The following is a 16334-nucleotide window of genomic DNA, read 5'->3' as shown; positions in this document are numbered from 1 at the left end:
TGCTCAAATCTGAAATCTTTTTGTTTTAACTCACTACAATAAGCATGAAGACATTAGATGCAGGCTCGCAGTATTTCCTTTGTTTGGGGAATGCATGTGGGACCCTAATAATAATTCTGTTAATAACAGTTTATACACATGAGGTCTCTTAACAGCCTTTATGTCCGTATGATTAAAATCCCCAGCCACACTTTGCACAGTGTCATAGTACATTGTACATTGGATTGTTGCTAATGCCAGCGTGCAAAAGTCGAATAGCTGAGTTAGCATCATCGTACAGACGGTAAAAGGGTCTGCATTTGACAGTCAGATATTGCCTTACTGATTGTACACAAAACAAAACAAAAAAAGACACGTACAAATACATCCAAACATAGCACCAACTGTTTTGACACTTGGCTGCAACTATGTGCGATATGTGCCTTTCTTCTTACTTCCTCTTTATCCTTTTTCTTTTTTACTTTTAATTTGGTGGTGCCATGTGGATGAGTGGACACATGTTCATGTTCGAACATGGTATTTGTTATGGCCAAACTTTCCCTAGCACAGAAGTGCAATAACATAACATAATTTGGGGTTAGATCAGGGAGGCTGTTCCTCCCAATCACGCTTCTCCAGGTATCACTTTTGACTAGTTAAATATGACTACTTAATGAGACTACTTTATAGTTTAGTAATTACCTGCATGTTTCCTCTGTATCATTTCAAAATAAGAGCACTGATCCAAATCCATTCCAAAATTTGCTAAAAACTATAAAAATAGTTGAAAGCAGAAATATTGTAGTTTTTAGCTAAAGATTTGGATAGTAGCTCCAACTTTAACTATTCAACAAATTCAACTAGTTCCTCTGCAGCTACTTTCAGCTTTATTAAATATTTCCACAACTTTAAGCTTTTCTTTAATCTCTTGAACTACAACAACTTAGCTATATTTTTAGCAGTTCTTCAATTTCAGTAAATCTTTTTGAAATTTAAAATTATATGGCCAATTTGAAATTGAATAGCTTCACCTTCTTTTGCAAAATTTCAGCTCTGTTTAAACAACTCATAATTCTCTTCAGATACATTCACCTATGCTTTACATGCTTCAGCTATTTTTAGCAGTTTTAAATGTTCCAGCTACTTTGAGCAATACTTCAGAAATACATTCAGCATGGAAGCATTCACTGCATTTTCCTATGTAAATGCTTTATCTATTTCTTTCGTGTCTTGTCTCAGACTGCGAGTTGTCACAAAAAGGATCATAGGGAGGCCTGGTGTAGTTTCAGTTCTGTCTTCTGTCCACAGGTTTTTCTTAGACATTGCGTCTGACTCTCCACCAAGTGACTCAGTCAACCACAGTCTGTCCTTCATCAGTGATGGTAATGTGCTGGCCCTTCATCGCTTGCTGTGGAACAACCAGGAGAGGATTGGCCAGTACCTCTCCAGTAACAGGTCAGGGTGCAGGAAGACACAGCTCATACATTTTCTCATGTAGATGCTTTACATTTAATTTTTCCAGTCATTTTGTGGGGTCTCAAATATGGTATTTTTTTAAGGGACCACAAGGCTGTAGGCAGACGACCTTTTGATAAGATGGCAACCCTGCTGGCCTATCTGGGACCTCCTGAACACAAGCCTGTGGCCGACACCCACTGGTCCAGTCTCAATTTGACCAGTTCTAAGTTTGAAGAGTTCATGACCAGGTGTGTTTCCTTTTAGCTTATAATTTGATGTTGTAGCTGTAACTGTGTTCAGGACTTAGCACACTGTACATGATACACTTATTATGTACCATGTATGTGTTTGGGATCAGAGTCGCTCTTTATTTACTTCATTATTGTACTCACACATGAGGAGTATCTGCTGTGGTTTGATATAATCTGATAATTCAATAATATATAATAAAAATAATGTTAATTAGTTGCTGACAATTTAAAGGCTGTATTTAATGTCTAATATGTTTTCACAAGTTTTGTATAACTGAGACAAAGTGGCTTCATTAGCAAATGGAAGTTTCCCTTAACTTTCCTCTTTACACTTAAATTGCAGGTTGGAACTGGATGCTAGCTGTGCTAGTCTCTAGTGTATCGTGTTTCCATTTACCTTGAACATATGAGAGACGTTCTCATCATTTAGTTCTACTGAGCTGCCTGTATGAGCACCGCTGACGAACACGACTTCCACCCAACCCACTTCCCAATTATTTAAAAGGTTGCTTATTAAATTATTAAATTTGACAGTCATATCATTGAGAGCTGGACAACAAGGACTGACAACAACCATAGCATTAACAAATGGGTCAACTGCTGGTTGAGACTTGCAGCATAAAATTAGTTATTTGTGCTTTTCTTTGACTTTATATATCCTCATGGCCAATAAGTCAATTCCAAACATTAAGTTGCAAATGGAAATAAAAACTATTTGAACTAAAAGCTGAAAGGACTTGTATTGAATTGGCGTATGAGGCGGGACTAACGCAGAGGACCTATCTAATCATTATATGGCCATGCTGCCTTTTAGCAACTGTGGGAGGTTTAACTATTTAACCACTTATAAATTGTGTGTCACAATTAAAGCCAATAATACTCAAGCTTTTAGTTTCAAATAGTTTTTATTTGGTTTGTATCTTTATTGAACTGACAAGTCACAAAACCTATGGCCCCAACTTGGCTCCACATGGCTTCACCCCTCACGCTTTTCGGCGTGTTTCTGCAGCTGCGTCATTCATTCTTCGTATCTTGGCAGCTGTTGGTGCTCAGCTCTGAAGTGATTGTCTTATTTTAACTGTGATGTGACCAGCATTAAGAGCTCATTAAGGTAGGTTTTCTAAGGTAGTTTGCAGCTGACTTGATGGTAAGGTGGTAACAATAGCAGCTAAGTTAATTGACCGTGGTGTTGGCTCACTAACAGCAGTTGAGCGTCCAGCAGGGGGCAGGTGGACTTGTGCTCAGACCAAAAGCTGAGGAAAACATGCAGTCTCTAACAAACACATGTTTCATTGAAATCAGAGAGAAATAAGACTTGTCCGATCTCATTTAACAGAAGTGCAAACAAAACCTAGATCCTACTCAGTTTTCTACAGTAGTTCGCTTAAAAATTTAAATTTTCTAAATTTAGTTTAATCCATTTTTACACCCCAGAAATGACACTTACACCCCTATCATGACATAACAAAGATAGTCATGCATGATTAAATGAATGTGATTTAATAAGTCTAAAATTAATTTAATAATGAGCCACAGACACAATAGTTAATATATAAGTTGTGAAACTTATAAGGAATTTTAATGATTATCATGGTTTAGCTTGTACCTGATCAGAAGTAATGATTCACAGGTCAACTCCCTCAACTGCATAAGATTAGATAAAGCTTTATTTGTCCATGTTGCAGAAGCAGAATGTGTCAAAAAATGTGGCAAATGTGGCAAAAAGGGGAAATGAGACAAATAAAAAAAAAATGAGACTTTTACATTGTGACCAGTGAACCCTGTCACCAATTTACCACACACTTTATACAATATTATTTTTTTAGACATCTGCTGCTTGTATTCTTTTGTGGGACATCTGCTCTTTGGGTTTATCACAACATACCAATATTTCAAAAGCCTCAAAAAGAGGAAAGCCCCAGAAACCTGCAATTTTCAAGTGGTGATATATTAGCTCATTAGATTTTATTTTCTTAATTCTTATCCAAACACTTACTCCTCTTCTTAAATTGTTTTTAAACCTTTCTAAATGTTTTTGCCGTATTTTCTGGTTTGTGTTTCAGGCACCAGGTTCATGAGAAGGAAGAGTTCAAAGCCTTGAAGACACTTAACATCTTCTACCAGGCAGGAACCTCCAAGAGTGGGAACCCAGTCTTCTACTACGTGGCTCGCAGGTAGGCCCTTCCACTGTGCAAACATGAGGACAACTCTGTCACACCCCATTAGGACCAGTGACTTAAGGATTTTTCCCTTCTTGCCTCCTCATTATTCTTGCAGCTTTGGATAACTTCCCACCTTGCATCATGCGTGTAGCATAACCACCGTTTTGTTTCATTTTGAACCTTGTTTTTGAGGGGTTTTCTGACACCTCCTCTGTGTTGAATCTACTCGCACTGTCTCTAAATTTAGACCTATTGACTTTGTTCGATAAGCTCATGCTAATTTGAAATGACAATGAGGATTGAATAACAATGAATGCAAATGAATTGGAAAAGGTTTGTGATTTTTTTTTTCCTACCTCCCTTGTTTACAAATGTAACAATAAATTATTTGCTTTTTATTTATTTATTTTATTTTATTAATTTTTACAGCCATAGATTTTTGTTTTTAGACTTTAGAGAAAGGAGCAAAAAGGAATGAAACACACAAAGCTTTGACAGGCTAATATGGCCAAAGGTGCCAAATGTTCTATACGTTCAATTGTATCCCATGTTCTTCACCAGGTATTAGGTTAGTTGTCATGTCATGATGATGATGATGATGATGATGATGATGATGATAAGAGGAGCAGACCATGACTAGGATTTAGTTTGTAATGTGGTTGTTACTGATAAACTAATGGTGCAATGTTTGTAATAGTGACAGCATGTAGTTACTCCATGGTTTGTGTAATTCTGCCTTCATGCAACACCCTGTAAACACATAAACACATTGGTTCCGTTTATCTTTACATGCGTCTGGTACCTTATGCACAGGCAGTAGCACCACTACTGTAGTCCAACTCAAAGAGTTTGGTACGTGCTAATTCTGTCTGTTTATTATATGCTGCCGTATGTTTGAAGTGAAAAGTTGAACTACTGTATTGTGTTTATACCTGGGAACGACCTCGGCTGAGGTCAAAACAGCTCAACAGTCACTAACTATGTGCAGTGATATTAAACAGAAATTAAAAAGGAGTTGCTATGACTGTGGCTGCACAAGATGCTGCTCATTATCTGGGTGGTGTGCACTGACTGGTGGCATCACCTGCTCACCTTTCAGCAAGGACAGAAAGCAGCCATTCTGTTTTACTACGTGTGGGACTCTCTGTAAACAGCAGAAAAAACAGTATTTTTCCTTTTTTTGTTTTGTTTTTCACCTTGGCTAAAAAGAAGTTTTCATAATTATTTGACTGTAGTTTGTTCAAAGTGTTGCTGGAATGTGATATTATAAAATTCTTTGATTTCAACCAAGCATCAGTGTAATGAACATAGATTACAGTATTACAATAATGTAGAACCATATATTGAGACAGTTTTTTGTACAGTAGATTTTTTTGTTCATTCAGTTTGTGGAATATCTGACAGGCCGCTCTCCTCTTCTCCTAGGATTCAGTCCTTTAATCTCAATGTCAGTACTAGAATAGCCAGGGTCACAGTTTTTGGACTCTGTAATGTTGGACTTTTGTTTCGGGTCTTTGCCACTTTGAACTGTGTAGTTGCAGACAGCGGGTCTCCTGTTGTGCTTGTTTGTTTGGAGAAACCTGTAAAGCGTGTGGATGTCCAGACAAACGCCTCATGTTCCCCAGGCTCATTCAATCCTGTTTTGTCTGGATACATTCCAGTTTGGGAATGTGAAGATCTGAGCTGGTAGTTAGACGTAACATCTGGAGTTCTTGCAGGTAATTTGCCTTCATTGCTGTTAACCCAGTGTGGTGAGTGCCTCTCACTCCCAGGCACTGCCACACGGCTTTGTCCACAGACAGGTCTTGTATAACAGGGGCAACCTAAGACAGTAGCGTGGGTGTGCTCAGTCCATGTCAGCAGCCTTGTTATGTTTTCTTCTTCTTCACAAGCCCAAGGGTTACCCCCTAGTGTCATCACCTCCAGCCTTGTCAGCTTATCAAAGACACCCTCAGACAACCAGGAGAAGCGATTAGCATGCAAGTAGAAGTTGACCAACCGGGGCAGTCGATCCAGGGATCCAGGCAGGATCTGCACTAGAAAGTTATGAGACAAATCAATGCTCTCCAGGTTGTGTGGCATATTTGTGGGTACAGTCCAAAACCTGTTATGACTGAGATTCACAGCCTGGAGACTAGGCAGCGTGTTGTTGATGAAGACCACTTTCTCTAGCTCGTTGTCTGACAGGTCCAGTACTTTCAGGTTCCAGTGGTACGCAGTGTCATTTTTTTCTAGTGACCGTAAATGGTTTCCCACTACTCGAATGTCCCACAATGACCGGGGCAGGGCAGGTGGCAGGCTCTCCAGACGGTTGTAGGACAGGTCAAGGGTTCGCAGGTGTGCATATTGACTGAGCTGACTGTCCAGATCCTGCAAGCTGTCAGAAAAATATATAAATATATTCGTATGTGCAAGTCAAATGTGTTCAAAGGAAAAAAAAATAGCTTGGCCAATCAAACAAGTCAGCTCCTAATACAGCATTAGCTTCATAGATGCACCGTGGCCATAATATAAATAAATAATAAATGGTGTTAAGTAATTCAGACACGCACGTCAGTGAGGTTTGTGCTAATGTGCAGCCCTGGTTTTACCAAATTAGATGTGACCAGTTACACTACGCACATGAAGCTTTGCAGTCGTTCTACTATTATTGGTCATGTGTGAAAGTATTTGGTGAGATGATTTAAAGCCATTATGTGGGATAATTATGTGGGACCAGCTGTTCAGTCCAGGCCTTAATTCTTCGACCTTCAGCACCACTGTGTTGTTGGCCAACACAATCAGACACAGTAACTGCAATGATCTGTATCAGGATACCAGCAGAGCCTGGTATCCTACGACACCGCCAGACTTACCTGTTAAAAGAGAGATTGAGAAAGTGGATGTTGTGCTGCAGACCAGGCGGTAGCTTGGTCAGACCTCGTGAGGAACAGTCCACAACACGGTGTCCTTGGGTGCAAAAGCACACGGAGGGGCAAATGGACTGCACCCAGCCTCCCTGCAATCCACACAGCAGCAGCAGGAGGAGGCAGATCATGGAGACACAGGACATAGGCATGGTCTTGGCTCTTAAGCCCCACATCCTGGGTCAGGGTAGAAAAGGAAACAGCACAGTACAGTGTAGTGGATTTGTTGTTTGCGTACATTTAGGAGTGGTCTAGGTTTCTGAGGTGGAACCTGTCACTGTTCAACAGCTACAACAATCAAAAAAAGCTCATATGCCAAAACCTGCACCTCAACTATTCATTGTAAAAGGCCGTACAGGCCTTGTGAGATGATCTCTAATGACTTCACTAATTTAGTATCCAATGAACTTAGTGAAGTATATGCGGTCATATGTACAATATGTGGTCGTGCTGGATTTTATGTTTAAGTAACATCAGCAGCAACGTCAATATTTGGGTGTGAAATTATTGTGTAGTTTCTTTTTTACTGTTCAATCACAGACTGGACTCACTCAGATCTAACGGTGTCCTCCTTCAGACGTGCTTTTAAGTGGACCAAAATGGATTGAGTCCTGCAGTAGCTGATCTGTAACTATTACAGCGTCTTTGAAGTGTTTTTCCAGGTCATTGTGGCTGAACTAGCATAGAACGGGGAGCTGCTGCACTGCAAGTGCTACTCTAAGCTGGGATAGATGGGTTATGTTCTGCTCTCGATGTGTTTTCTAAGGCTACTCGTCATCCTGCCAACAGCCATGAAGCTCTGCCAGTGGAAATGAAGCACAGAGTGCTGCAGTGAGAGTTGGTTCCTACAGGATGTAATGCTGGATGCACCGCTGCATACAAACATGCTTTCTGCATGTATGTAAAATTTAACAGTTAGGGCTGTGGATGCTCAACTAAGTTCATCTGGATTTATTTCATAGCTTCTCCTATTGCCCAGTTAAAGAAGGAGAAATTTGCAGAGTCACAAATGAGTAAAATGTTCATCCTAAGCTGCTACAGCATTATTTGCTGAAACAATAGTCAGAATAAAGTCTGTGTCCTGGCCATCGGATCTATAGATCAGACATGACTTGAGTCACTCACCTCATCCTGTCATGCCTGCCTTTCCCCTGGGTCCTGCTCCACTCCTGATAAGTTTTATTCCTCTGTGCTCCATCGGGTATTTCAGAAGATGGTAGTCGCGTGCTGGTTTTCTGTTGGTCTCAGGTGTTGGAAAACTGGAGTAATCATGTTCGCTGATGCTGCTGTTGCAGCCATGCTCACTGCTTTGCAGACATTTGATGCAGCTAGGGTTCTGGCTTAGGAGAAGAGGAGGCATAGGGGGAGCGAGGGAGGGGGAGAGAGAGCTGCAGCAGCAAGTCGGCCCACTCTGCTGCTGAGGAAGCAAAAAATAGTGTCTGTGTGCACCTGCTTGCAGCAGCCGTCATTCTGTCAGATGTGATGTGTTCACCACATTGACTTAGTTTAATGAACATCTTCCCCATCTTTAAAGTTGGGGATTGAATACTGGTTTTGTTTGAAGTATTTCATATTTTTTAAGAATTCCACTTTTTAAACGCACTAAATGTTTACACCTGTGGAAATGTTGCTGTTATCCAAACCACACGACTAGAACCAGGTTCACTAAACCTTTTCATTGTTTAATGCTCATTTAAGATACAAAAAATAAAACCAGAACAAATAACATTTCCATTACCATTTTAATAAAAGCATCATAAGTAGACTTATTTACACCATCATTACATGCACGTGTGCGTTCTTAGAAAAGACGAGACTAGGCAGAGTAAAACTCAATGTTTTAATATTCGAAACCTGAAACATGGGAAACGCTAATCAAATTGAAATGTTGAACAAGACGAGTCATTCTGGAGACTGGACTATATATTGTAAATTTGATAGTGTGATGGTCTCTGATTACATCCCGGTATGAAGAAAACCATGTCCAGTAGACTCACTAGCAAACCCACCAGCAGACTCACCTAGTAAACTCTAGCAGACCAGTGTCTTCTCATCATTGTTAGGACAAACCTGTATTTAAGGTTCCAATGGCAGTGACGTACATGGAAACACCCCAGGAACAACCCACAGCTAAAAGGCACATCAGGACAACAGTAAAATAGCCTTTCTGTTAAACATGTCTTCATTTTATATGTTATTGTATGACCATAGAAACAGCTGGACAGAGTTTGGAGAAGATAGGAGCATATGTGACTAGTTTTTGTCCTGTTTTGCTTTTCTTAGATTTATTGCGCAAGTGTAGTTGACCATGACTAAATGCAGTCTATAAAGTCATGCTGGGTGAACTTCCTCGTCATGTCTAAGAAGAGAACCCAATGAAAGACAAAGGTCTGCTGGATTTATGAGGGGTTGTCAGGCCATCATTCAGTTGTTATACCAGAGCGTGGTTCTGACCAGGCCCTGCTGCCTCAGAGTCTGCATTTCTGGAGACCGCATTGTTAGATTGTGCAAAGGTCACTGAAACAGCGTCTTCTTTGTCATCCCCTGTGCTGTTACTTCCTGGAATGCCTGCTGCAGGCCCATTGCTTGCTTGTTCATCTTGACCAAAGATAATCCCTTCATATTTATCTGTGAATGTAGTGTCTCCTGTCATGTCTTGCCACTCGGACAGCCTTTTGGAAAGCCTCTGAGGCAGGACACCTCCTAGAGAAATTTGGTTAGAAGACATTTGGTTAATCACGGCATTTTCGGCCACACTGTCTAGAAACGGTGAAGGACCTGCCCAGTCTGTTGTGGTTATCTGTTGTTTCTGAAGCATCCTTTTCTTAAAGAAGATGACCAAGAACCCGATTATCATCACCATCAGGGCTCCTCCCATGAGTCCTGCAGCTATCCTACCATGGTTTGGTCTCTCTTTCTGCTGCAGGACTTTCCCTGTCTTTTTGATCTCTCGGAATGGATTCTTTTTCACGGTTGTGGAGCTACTTGTCACGGTTGTTTGTATTGGTACTGGGCTGGCAAGCTTGGTACCCGTGATTGTAGTAGAGGTGCGGTGTGTGGATAATGCAGGCCTTGTAGACGCTTGCCTCTTGGTATGACTGGGGAGCTGTGAGCTTGTGGTTTTGCTTGTGTTTTGTTCTTGCATTGAATTGTTTAGTATGGGAGGAACTATTGTGCCTGTGGTTGGTTTAATGGTAAGATTGGTTACAGCTCCTGTTGCTGTTCTTCTTCTGCTTTGAGTTGGCTCTTGTGTTATGGTCTTCATGGTCCCTTCTTTAACCGAGGGCTTTAACTGAGGTAATGTTGAATTGGTTGGACCTGTTACTGTTTGATCATTGCGTGAGTTGGTCTTTGCTGTGATGGATGGCATGACGCTATACAAATCCTTTGGAAAAGAACTGGATGCATTCCTTGTTTTCATCTGACCATCTGTTGGGGTCCCTGTTACTGTGCCTGCCATCTCAGCAGGGCTGCTGTGATCCAGGATGGTTGCCTCTGCATTGTTTGCTGTCACTTGCAGGAGCCACATTAAAAGCAGTGGTGTAGAACACACAGTCATTCTTCTCTCTTCCCTCATTGTCTGTGCAGCTAGAACAGAGGACGTTAGGCTGTCAAATGTGCACAGCATATAATCTGACTAATAAGGAAATGGTTGAAGGGACGGTGAGAAAAGTAATGCTTTAAACTGCATAATTTCCTAAACATATTTCAGGAAAATACATCCTTAGCATTTATGGTTCAGTTTAACTCAGCAGAGACATGTTTATTTTGACAGGCTGCAGTTTTAATATGCTTTGAGGCAATGCTTCCCATTATTGGTTCCTGGGCCAACACAAAATATACAAAGCAAGTGGTACAGTGCTTGTAAGTCTAGTGAAGTGAATAATAATTTAAACATACTCACCAATGGCTTTACACGGGTAACGGTGGTTACAGTAGCTGTGTTGTTGCAGAATACAGCTAGTGAAAAGCACCAGGACTTGAATTCTTCAGCCACACTTGTCTTAAGTCAGGACGTAAAGACACGAAGAGCTGCTCTTGACTGAAAGACGAATTGTAGCCTGGCTTACAGGAAGTGTGGCTTTTGAAACCGATGACGGCGCTGCTTTGCGGTCTGCTTTGCTAAATATAGTGTTCAATGTATTAAAATGTTTAACAAAGCACAAGGTTTGATCTCTAACCATTGTCTATCAAACAAACAAACAAACAAACAAAAAATCCCCATCCACAATTGTGACTTTAATAAGCTTATGCATGTTTGAGAACAATAACAAGATTGATTAACTTTCTGATTACGACACCTTCAGTGATAGAAAGATTATCTATTCTGTATATTGAAATAATACATGAAACAATGAAACAGTGCAAAAACTCTTATTAAAAATGTTTATTTTTAACTGCATCCTTTTTATTGACACAAACAAGAAGTTAGAATTCACATTAGGAGTCCTTCAGTAATTGCGTGGTTCACAGATGTGCATTAAATTCACTGTACCAAGCTTCACTTCAGCATTTAGCTTTAGCTGTACACGCTCCTAGGCTCTCATATGGAAAATGTATGTTTCCACGCATTATCAGCTCTGTTATGCAAAAAAAATGAGATTCAAAGCAAGCAGTAGATGCTGAACCTGCTGAGCTAGAATGTAAAAATGTGTGTTAGACATTTAATGATTATGGATAATTTCACCTGAAACATAGATAAAGACGCTCGTTCAACATTGGCCTTGATGTCAGCTCACCTGTCAAATACGATGTGTGTAATTCGAAATAATTATTATCACGTATTAAATGTTGTAGGTCTGGGTTTGAGCCTCATTACTTAGCTGGCTTTGGGTGCATTCTCACATGTGTAATTTTGTTCACTTATTTCATTCACATGTTTTAATGTGTTCTGTACCACCGAGGCTCTAATGTGGCTCCATGAGCTTCTTTCTAAGAGTAATGGTTTGATTACCTCTTTAAACAACAAGCGGCATGTCCTCTAGGTCCTTAGGAACCACAAGACAAGAGTCGCTGGGCATGGAGCTGTGCATTTGAATGTCCATGTCTTCCTCAAGGCCCGTTCCAACTGGTGTGATTAGCTCTCTGAGTTCAGCCTGCCTTCCTTCATCCATAGTGCTCTCTTCTCTCACCTCCTCGAGCATCACACTGGCATCACAAGGTCCAACCAGTCCTCTGACCTCTGCCTGTTCAATTCCCCAGTAGCCGGTACTGCTGACCAAGTCCATGTTGGACCTGGAGGTTCGTGGTGCAGAAACCCGCTGCTGAATGTGATAAACCTGCCTTGCCAGCACCACAATAACAACCAGCAGGCAGACTATCAGGCCTCCTGCTGTACCAACCGCAATGAGACCCATCTGAGTGTCAATCAAGCAGTTGCCATATGCGTCATTAAGGGAAGAGCCTATGTGGTCAGTAGTGTTGGGGCCCTGCTCCGTGGCAGGGACTGCGTTTCCAGCTTTACTTCCTGTTTTGCTCCGTACAGTTGAAAAGCCTTCAGAACGACTGAGTGGCAGTTGGCTCAACAGAAGGAACAGCCAAAAGGCAGCTCCTGTAACTTCCATCGTGCTCTGAAATGGAAAAAACAAAAAAACAAAACTTTAGTCCTAATGAAGTAGCTACAAGTTGTCAATAATAAATAAATGTGTTCACCAGTAATAAATTATAAAACAATGATGATGATGCTTACTTCAGCTGGCCTTGCCGAGAGATCGAGTAAGGCACCTGCAGCAGTTGGTCTAGAAATGTTCTAAGCTGACTTCCTGCCCTGTATGTGTGCGTTGTTTTTTAGGGGTCTGGTCACCTGGTTAAAAAGCTCTTACAAGAAATGACAGTTAAAAAAAGAAACGTCACTTATCAGAAATCAGCGTAGCTTTCATTAGCTTCACATTCTATCGTGAACCGTTCTCTTGTATGAAACACATCCCAATGCGAACTCTTCCTCTTCCTCTTGATGAGGCCTGAGTTGTGATTTGTCCTTTCTCCCTTTTCTTCTAGGTTTAAAACCGGTCAGATCAACGGGGATCTCCTCATCTACCACGTCCTTCTGACTCTCAAACCATACTATGCTAAACCCTATGAGATAGTGGTAGATTTGACACATGTAGGACCCAGCAATCGTTTCAAGACTGACTTCTTATCCAAGTGGTTTGTGGTCTTTCCTGGCTTTGCTTATGAGAATGTTGCAGCAGTTTATGTCTATAACTGCAACACCTGGGTTAGGGAGTATACAAAGTATCATGAGCGGCTACTGACGGGCCTAAAGGGCAGCAAGAGGCTCCAGTTCATTGACTCGCCAGCTAAATTGGCTGAGCACATTGAACAAGACCAACAGAAGCTCCCTGCAGCCACACTGAGCCTGGAGGAAGACCTTAAAGTGTTCCACAATGCTCTGAAGCTGGCTCACAAAGACACCAAGGTTTCAATCAAGGTATGCACGCCGCTATGGCACCTGTTCTGAAACGTTATTATAAATGTTAGCAATTCAACCTTGATTCCTGTTTCTTTGGTGATTAGGTGGGTTCCACAGCGGTACAGGTGACCTCAGCTGAGCGCACCCGGGTCCTTGGCCAGCCCGTCTTCCTCAACGATGTCTACTACGCCTCAGAGATAGAGGAGATTTGCCTGGTGGATGAGAGCCAGTTCACGCTCACCATGGCCAATCAGGGCACGCCGCTCACATTCATGCACCAGGAGTGCGACACCATCGTGCAGTCCATCATCCACATCCGGACACGTTGGGAGCTCTCACAGCCGGACTCCATTCCACAGCACACCAAGATCCGACCGAAGGATGTTCCCGGAACACTTCTGAATATTGCTCTTCTAAACCTGGGGAGTTCAGACCCCAGCCTCAGGTCAGTTTCAGTGTTTTATACTACTGGTGGTTTTGGCTATATTTAAACGCTTTACTGTGAAACCTCTGACCTGTTTTTCCACTTTCAGGTCTGCAGCTTACAATCTGTTGTGTGCTCTGACCTGCACCTTCAACCTAAAGATAGAGGGACAGCTGCTCGAGACATCAGGACTATGCATCCCAGCTAACAACACCCTCTTCATAGTTTCCATCAGCAAGACTCTGGCAGCCAATGAGCCCCATCTGACTCTAGAGTTCCTGGAGGAGTGCATCTCAGGCTTCAGCAAGTCCAGTAAGTCCATTTAACATAGCAGCTACAGATACGTGTGGTTTGACAGAGCTGCGTGGCAATAAATTAGAATCTCATCCCAACCTTTTATTTATTTTTGTGATTTGATTTGTATTGTTTATGAATTCATTGCAGACAGTGATAGATTTATTTATCACTTCTTAGAATTAGATGTAATACAAAACTAATAAAAATGAGTGTTAATGCGGAAAAGATCTGCATCTGGGAAAACACCAGATTATCAATAATCATGGAAACGTCACACTGGACTTCAACCTCTGTGCTCCACTCCTCCAGACTCCGAGACCCATGTCACCATGAAAGGGTTAAATGTTAAAGTGAGAACCTCCAGACAATGTCTGTGGTTCAGCAGAGGCTTGAGACAACGATTATGAGCATTTCTGCGTACGTCTGTGTGGTGTGTTTTACACACCACACAGACGTACGCAGGAATGTTCACACAGACGTACAGACAGGTGTGTTTTTGTGGTGTGAACCAAGTATTAGCTCCGTCAAGCTCCCCTCGACTAATGAATGGGCTTTACAGTACTTCACCTCCTGAACCACCCCGAGACTTTTAAAATTTTAGAATTTTTAAAGCAGGAAGTACTTGCAGGTGTTTAGAATCAAGTAGCTGAGGAACATGTGTGCACAACATTGAACTTTGTCATAATATTCCAGTTTTCTGGGATAGTGAAGTTTAATTAATATAATTAATAGGTGTGTGTGTGTGTGTGTGTGTGTGTGTGTGTGTGTGTGTGTGTGTGTGTGTGTGTGTGTGTGTGTGTGTGTGTGTGTGTGTGTGTGTGTGTGTGTGTGTGTGTGTGTGTGTGTGTGTCACTAGGTTGAATTACAGAAATAAATACTCTGATTTCTTGACAAGCACCTGTATCTGTATTTATTTACACATTAGCTTCCACATCTCCACTATCCAGTAAAGCATACACAAATACAGTTACTGTACTCAGCTTGAACATTCTGAGAGCTGCTATGCCTTCAGCAACTACTGATTGCAAAATTAATTTCAATTGTGAAAGATTCTTCAGTTTAGAGGCTAGTCACTATTAATCAAATCATTGTCCTCCCCATTTAATCATAGGTTATCTACAAAATAAAAAAGCTTAGCGTAATGAATCTAAGCCTCAAATAATAAAATGCATGCCACCTGTTTAGTCTTACGACGTGAACCAGGTGCTTTAATGAGTCCTTGGTCTGTTGCAGGTATTGAGCTGAAGCATCTGTGTTTGGAGTACATGACACCCTGGCTGCTCAACCTCGTTCGCTTCTGTAAGCACAACGATGATGCCAAACGCCAGCGGGTCACTGCCATTTTGGACAAACTCATCACAATGACAATCAATGAAAAGCAGATGTATCCCTCCATTCAAGCAAAGATCTGGGGCAGCCTGGGCCAGGTGAGAGCATCAGAGCAACGGTCTGCTAGCAAAGATGTGAGCTGCTTGACTCTTATTGTCATCCCTGTGTGTGCAGATAACAGACCTGCTGGATGTGGTGCTGGACAGCTTCATTAAGACCAGTGCTACAGGAGGCTTGGGCTCTATAAAGGCGGAGGTTATGGCTGATACTGCAGTGGCTCTAGCTTCCGGCAATGTCAAACTGGTGTCCAGCAAGGTGAGAGCCTGGTCCTGGTCCAGTGAAATCGACTTTGTTTCCACTAACAAGTAGAGTGAAGCTGTCATCCTCAAATGTGACTGCTGCTTAGAGTTTTGAACTTGACTCAACCTCAAAATACCCTCTTGACCTTGTAACATTTAACAGCACACACTGTTTGTGTGTGTCACACACACAAACAGTGTCACACACAAACAGTGTCACCACTGCCATTTGTAATATACAAGAGATGTGAAAGTCAGATATAGCAACAGCCACTTGATGCACGGTGCTGCTTGCATGTATTTTATTAAACACTACAGCTTTTGTTTATATTTTCAGTTCAGTGCTGTGTAATAAAATGAGTTTTAGCTTTGCCTCTAAGCAACTTGGTAGGATTGAAAAAAATAATTTACTTTTGTGAGCTGCTCTGAAACATACTAGTAAGTTGAAAAGAGTTTTTTCTTATTGTGTAGGTTTAGTTCAGGAAAGATGCATCACAGCAACCATAGCTTCACTGATCATAGCTAAACTTCACAAAGGGATTTAGTAGTTATCATGTTAGTAGCTGTCATGTGAGACCTTAGCATAAGGTAGTTTAACTTACTTTATAAAGGAGAAATCCAAAGCTGCAAATTCCTACTGACTGAGATGATGGCTGGTGAGTGGATGACATAGTCTCTGTGGATTCTCTGTGTGCTCTGGGTCCAAGTTCAGATAAACAAACACAACATACACAAGCAGACACAAAGAGGAGCCAGGCCCTGGCTCCTATTATGGCACTGAATGGTTGCCATTGTAAAGACTGTTGATTAAATCACA

General features: G+C 41.5%; 3 protein-coding genes across 7 annotated transcripts in view; 1 reads left to right on the top strand and 2 right to left on the bottom strand.

Moving 5' to 3' along the window:
• The window catches only part of nf1a (neurofibromin 1a), a 59076-nt gene that overhangs the window by 30200 nt on the left and 12542 nt on the right, over nt 1-16334 (top strand). For all 3 annotated transcript variants that reach the window (XM_029170131.3, XM_055513756.1, XM_029170130.3), the window contains exons 33-40: nt 1288-1434; nt 1539-1685; nt 3752-3862; nt 12754-13186; nt 13273-13613; nt 13702-13904; nt 15123-15316; nt 15393-15533. In XM_029170131.3, the coding sequence (XP_029025964.1) occupies nt 1288-1434; nt 1539-1685; nt 3752-3862; nt 12754-13186; nt 13273-13613; nt 13702-13904; nt 15123-15316; nt 15393-15533 (1717 nt within the window). The remainder of the gene's footprint in view (nt 1-1287; nt 1435-1538; nt 1686-3751; nt 3863-12753; nt 13187-13272; nt 13614-13701; nt 13905-15122; nt 15317-15392; nt 15534-16334) is intronic.
• On the bottom strand, nt 3858-8146 carry omgb (oligodendrocyte myelin glycoprotein b). Its single transcript, XM_055513757.1, has 3 exons — nt 7882-8146; nt 6706-6933; nt 3858-6227 (listed from the first exon to the last, which is right to left on the bottom strand). The coding sequence occupies exons 1-3, from the start codon at nt 7884-7886 to the stop codon at nt 5279-5281; spliced, it is 1182 nt and encodes a 393-aa protein (XP_055369732.1). The 5' UTR covers nt 7887-8146; the 3' UTR covers nt 3858-5278.
• On the bottom strand, nt 8308-16258 carry LOC114867469 (protein EVI2B). 3 transcript variants are annotated; one of them, XM_029170133.3, is made up of 4 exons: nt 16120-16258; nt 12446-12573; nt 10661-12326; nt 8308-10344 (listed from the first exon to the last, which is right to left on the bottom strand). In XM_029170133.3, the coding sequence occupies exon 4, from the start codon at nt 10331-10333 to the stop codon at nt 9188-9190; it is 1146 nt and encodes a 381-aa protein (XP_029025966.3). In that variant the 5' UTR covers nt 10334-10344; nt 10661-12326; nt 12446-12573; nt 16120-16258; the 3' UTR covers nt 8308-9187. The 3 variants fall into 3 exon arrangements, with proteins under 3 accessions (XP_029025966.3, XP_029025965.1, XP_040929215.1); XM_029170132.3 differs by having other exon boundaries at nt 8308-12326; XM_041073281.2 differs by lacking the exon at nt 16120-16258 and adding an exon at nt 13246-13263 and having other exon boundaries at nt 8356-12326.

The sequence above is a fragment of the Betta splendens genome, chromosome 13 (genome assembly GCF_900634795.4).
Source record: "Betta splendens chromosome 13, fBetSpl5.4, whole genome shotgun sequence".
NCBI lineage: Eukaryota > Metazoa > Chordata > Actinopteri > Anabantiformes > Osphronemidae > Betta > Betta splendens.
This window is presented reverse-complemented; position numbering and strand designations above follow the sequence as displayed.

Excerpts from the sequence above, each read along its gene's own strand:
- omgb (XM_055513757.1), bottom strand. Across the intron at positions 6,228-6,705 it reads CTCAATCTCTCTTTTAACAG|CTTGCAGGATCTGGACAGTC; the intron begins GTAAGTCTGGCG and ends TTTTTCTGACAG.
- LOC114867469 (XM_029170132.3), bottom strand. The coding sequence starts at position 10,384 with ATGCTGTGCACATTTGACAGCCTAACGTCCTCTGTTCTAGCTGCACAG.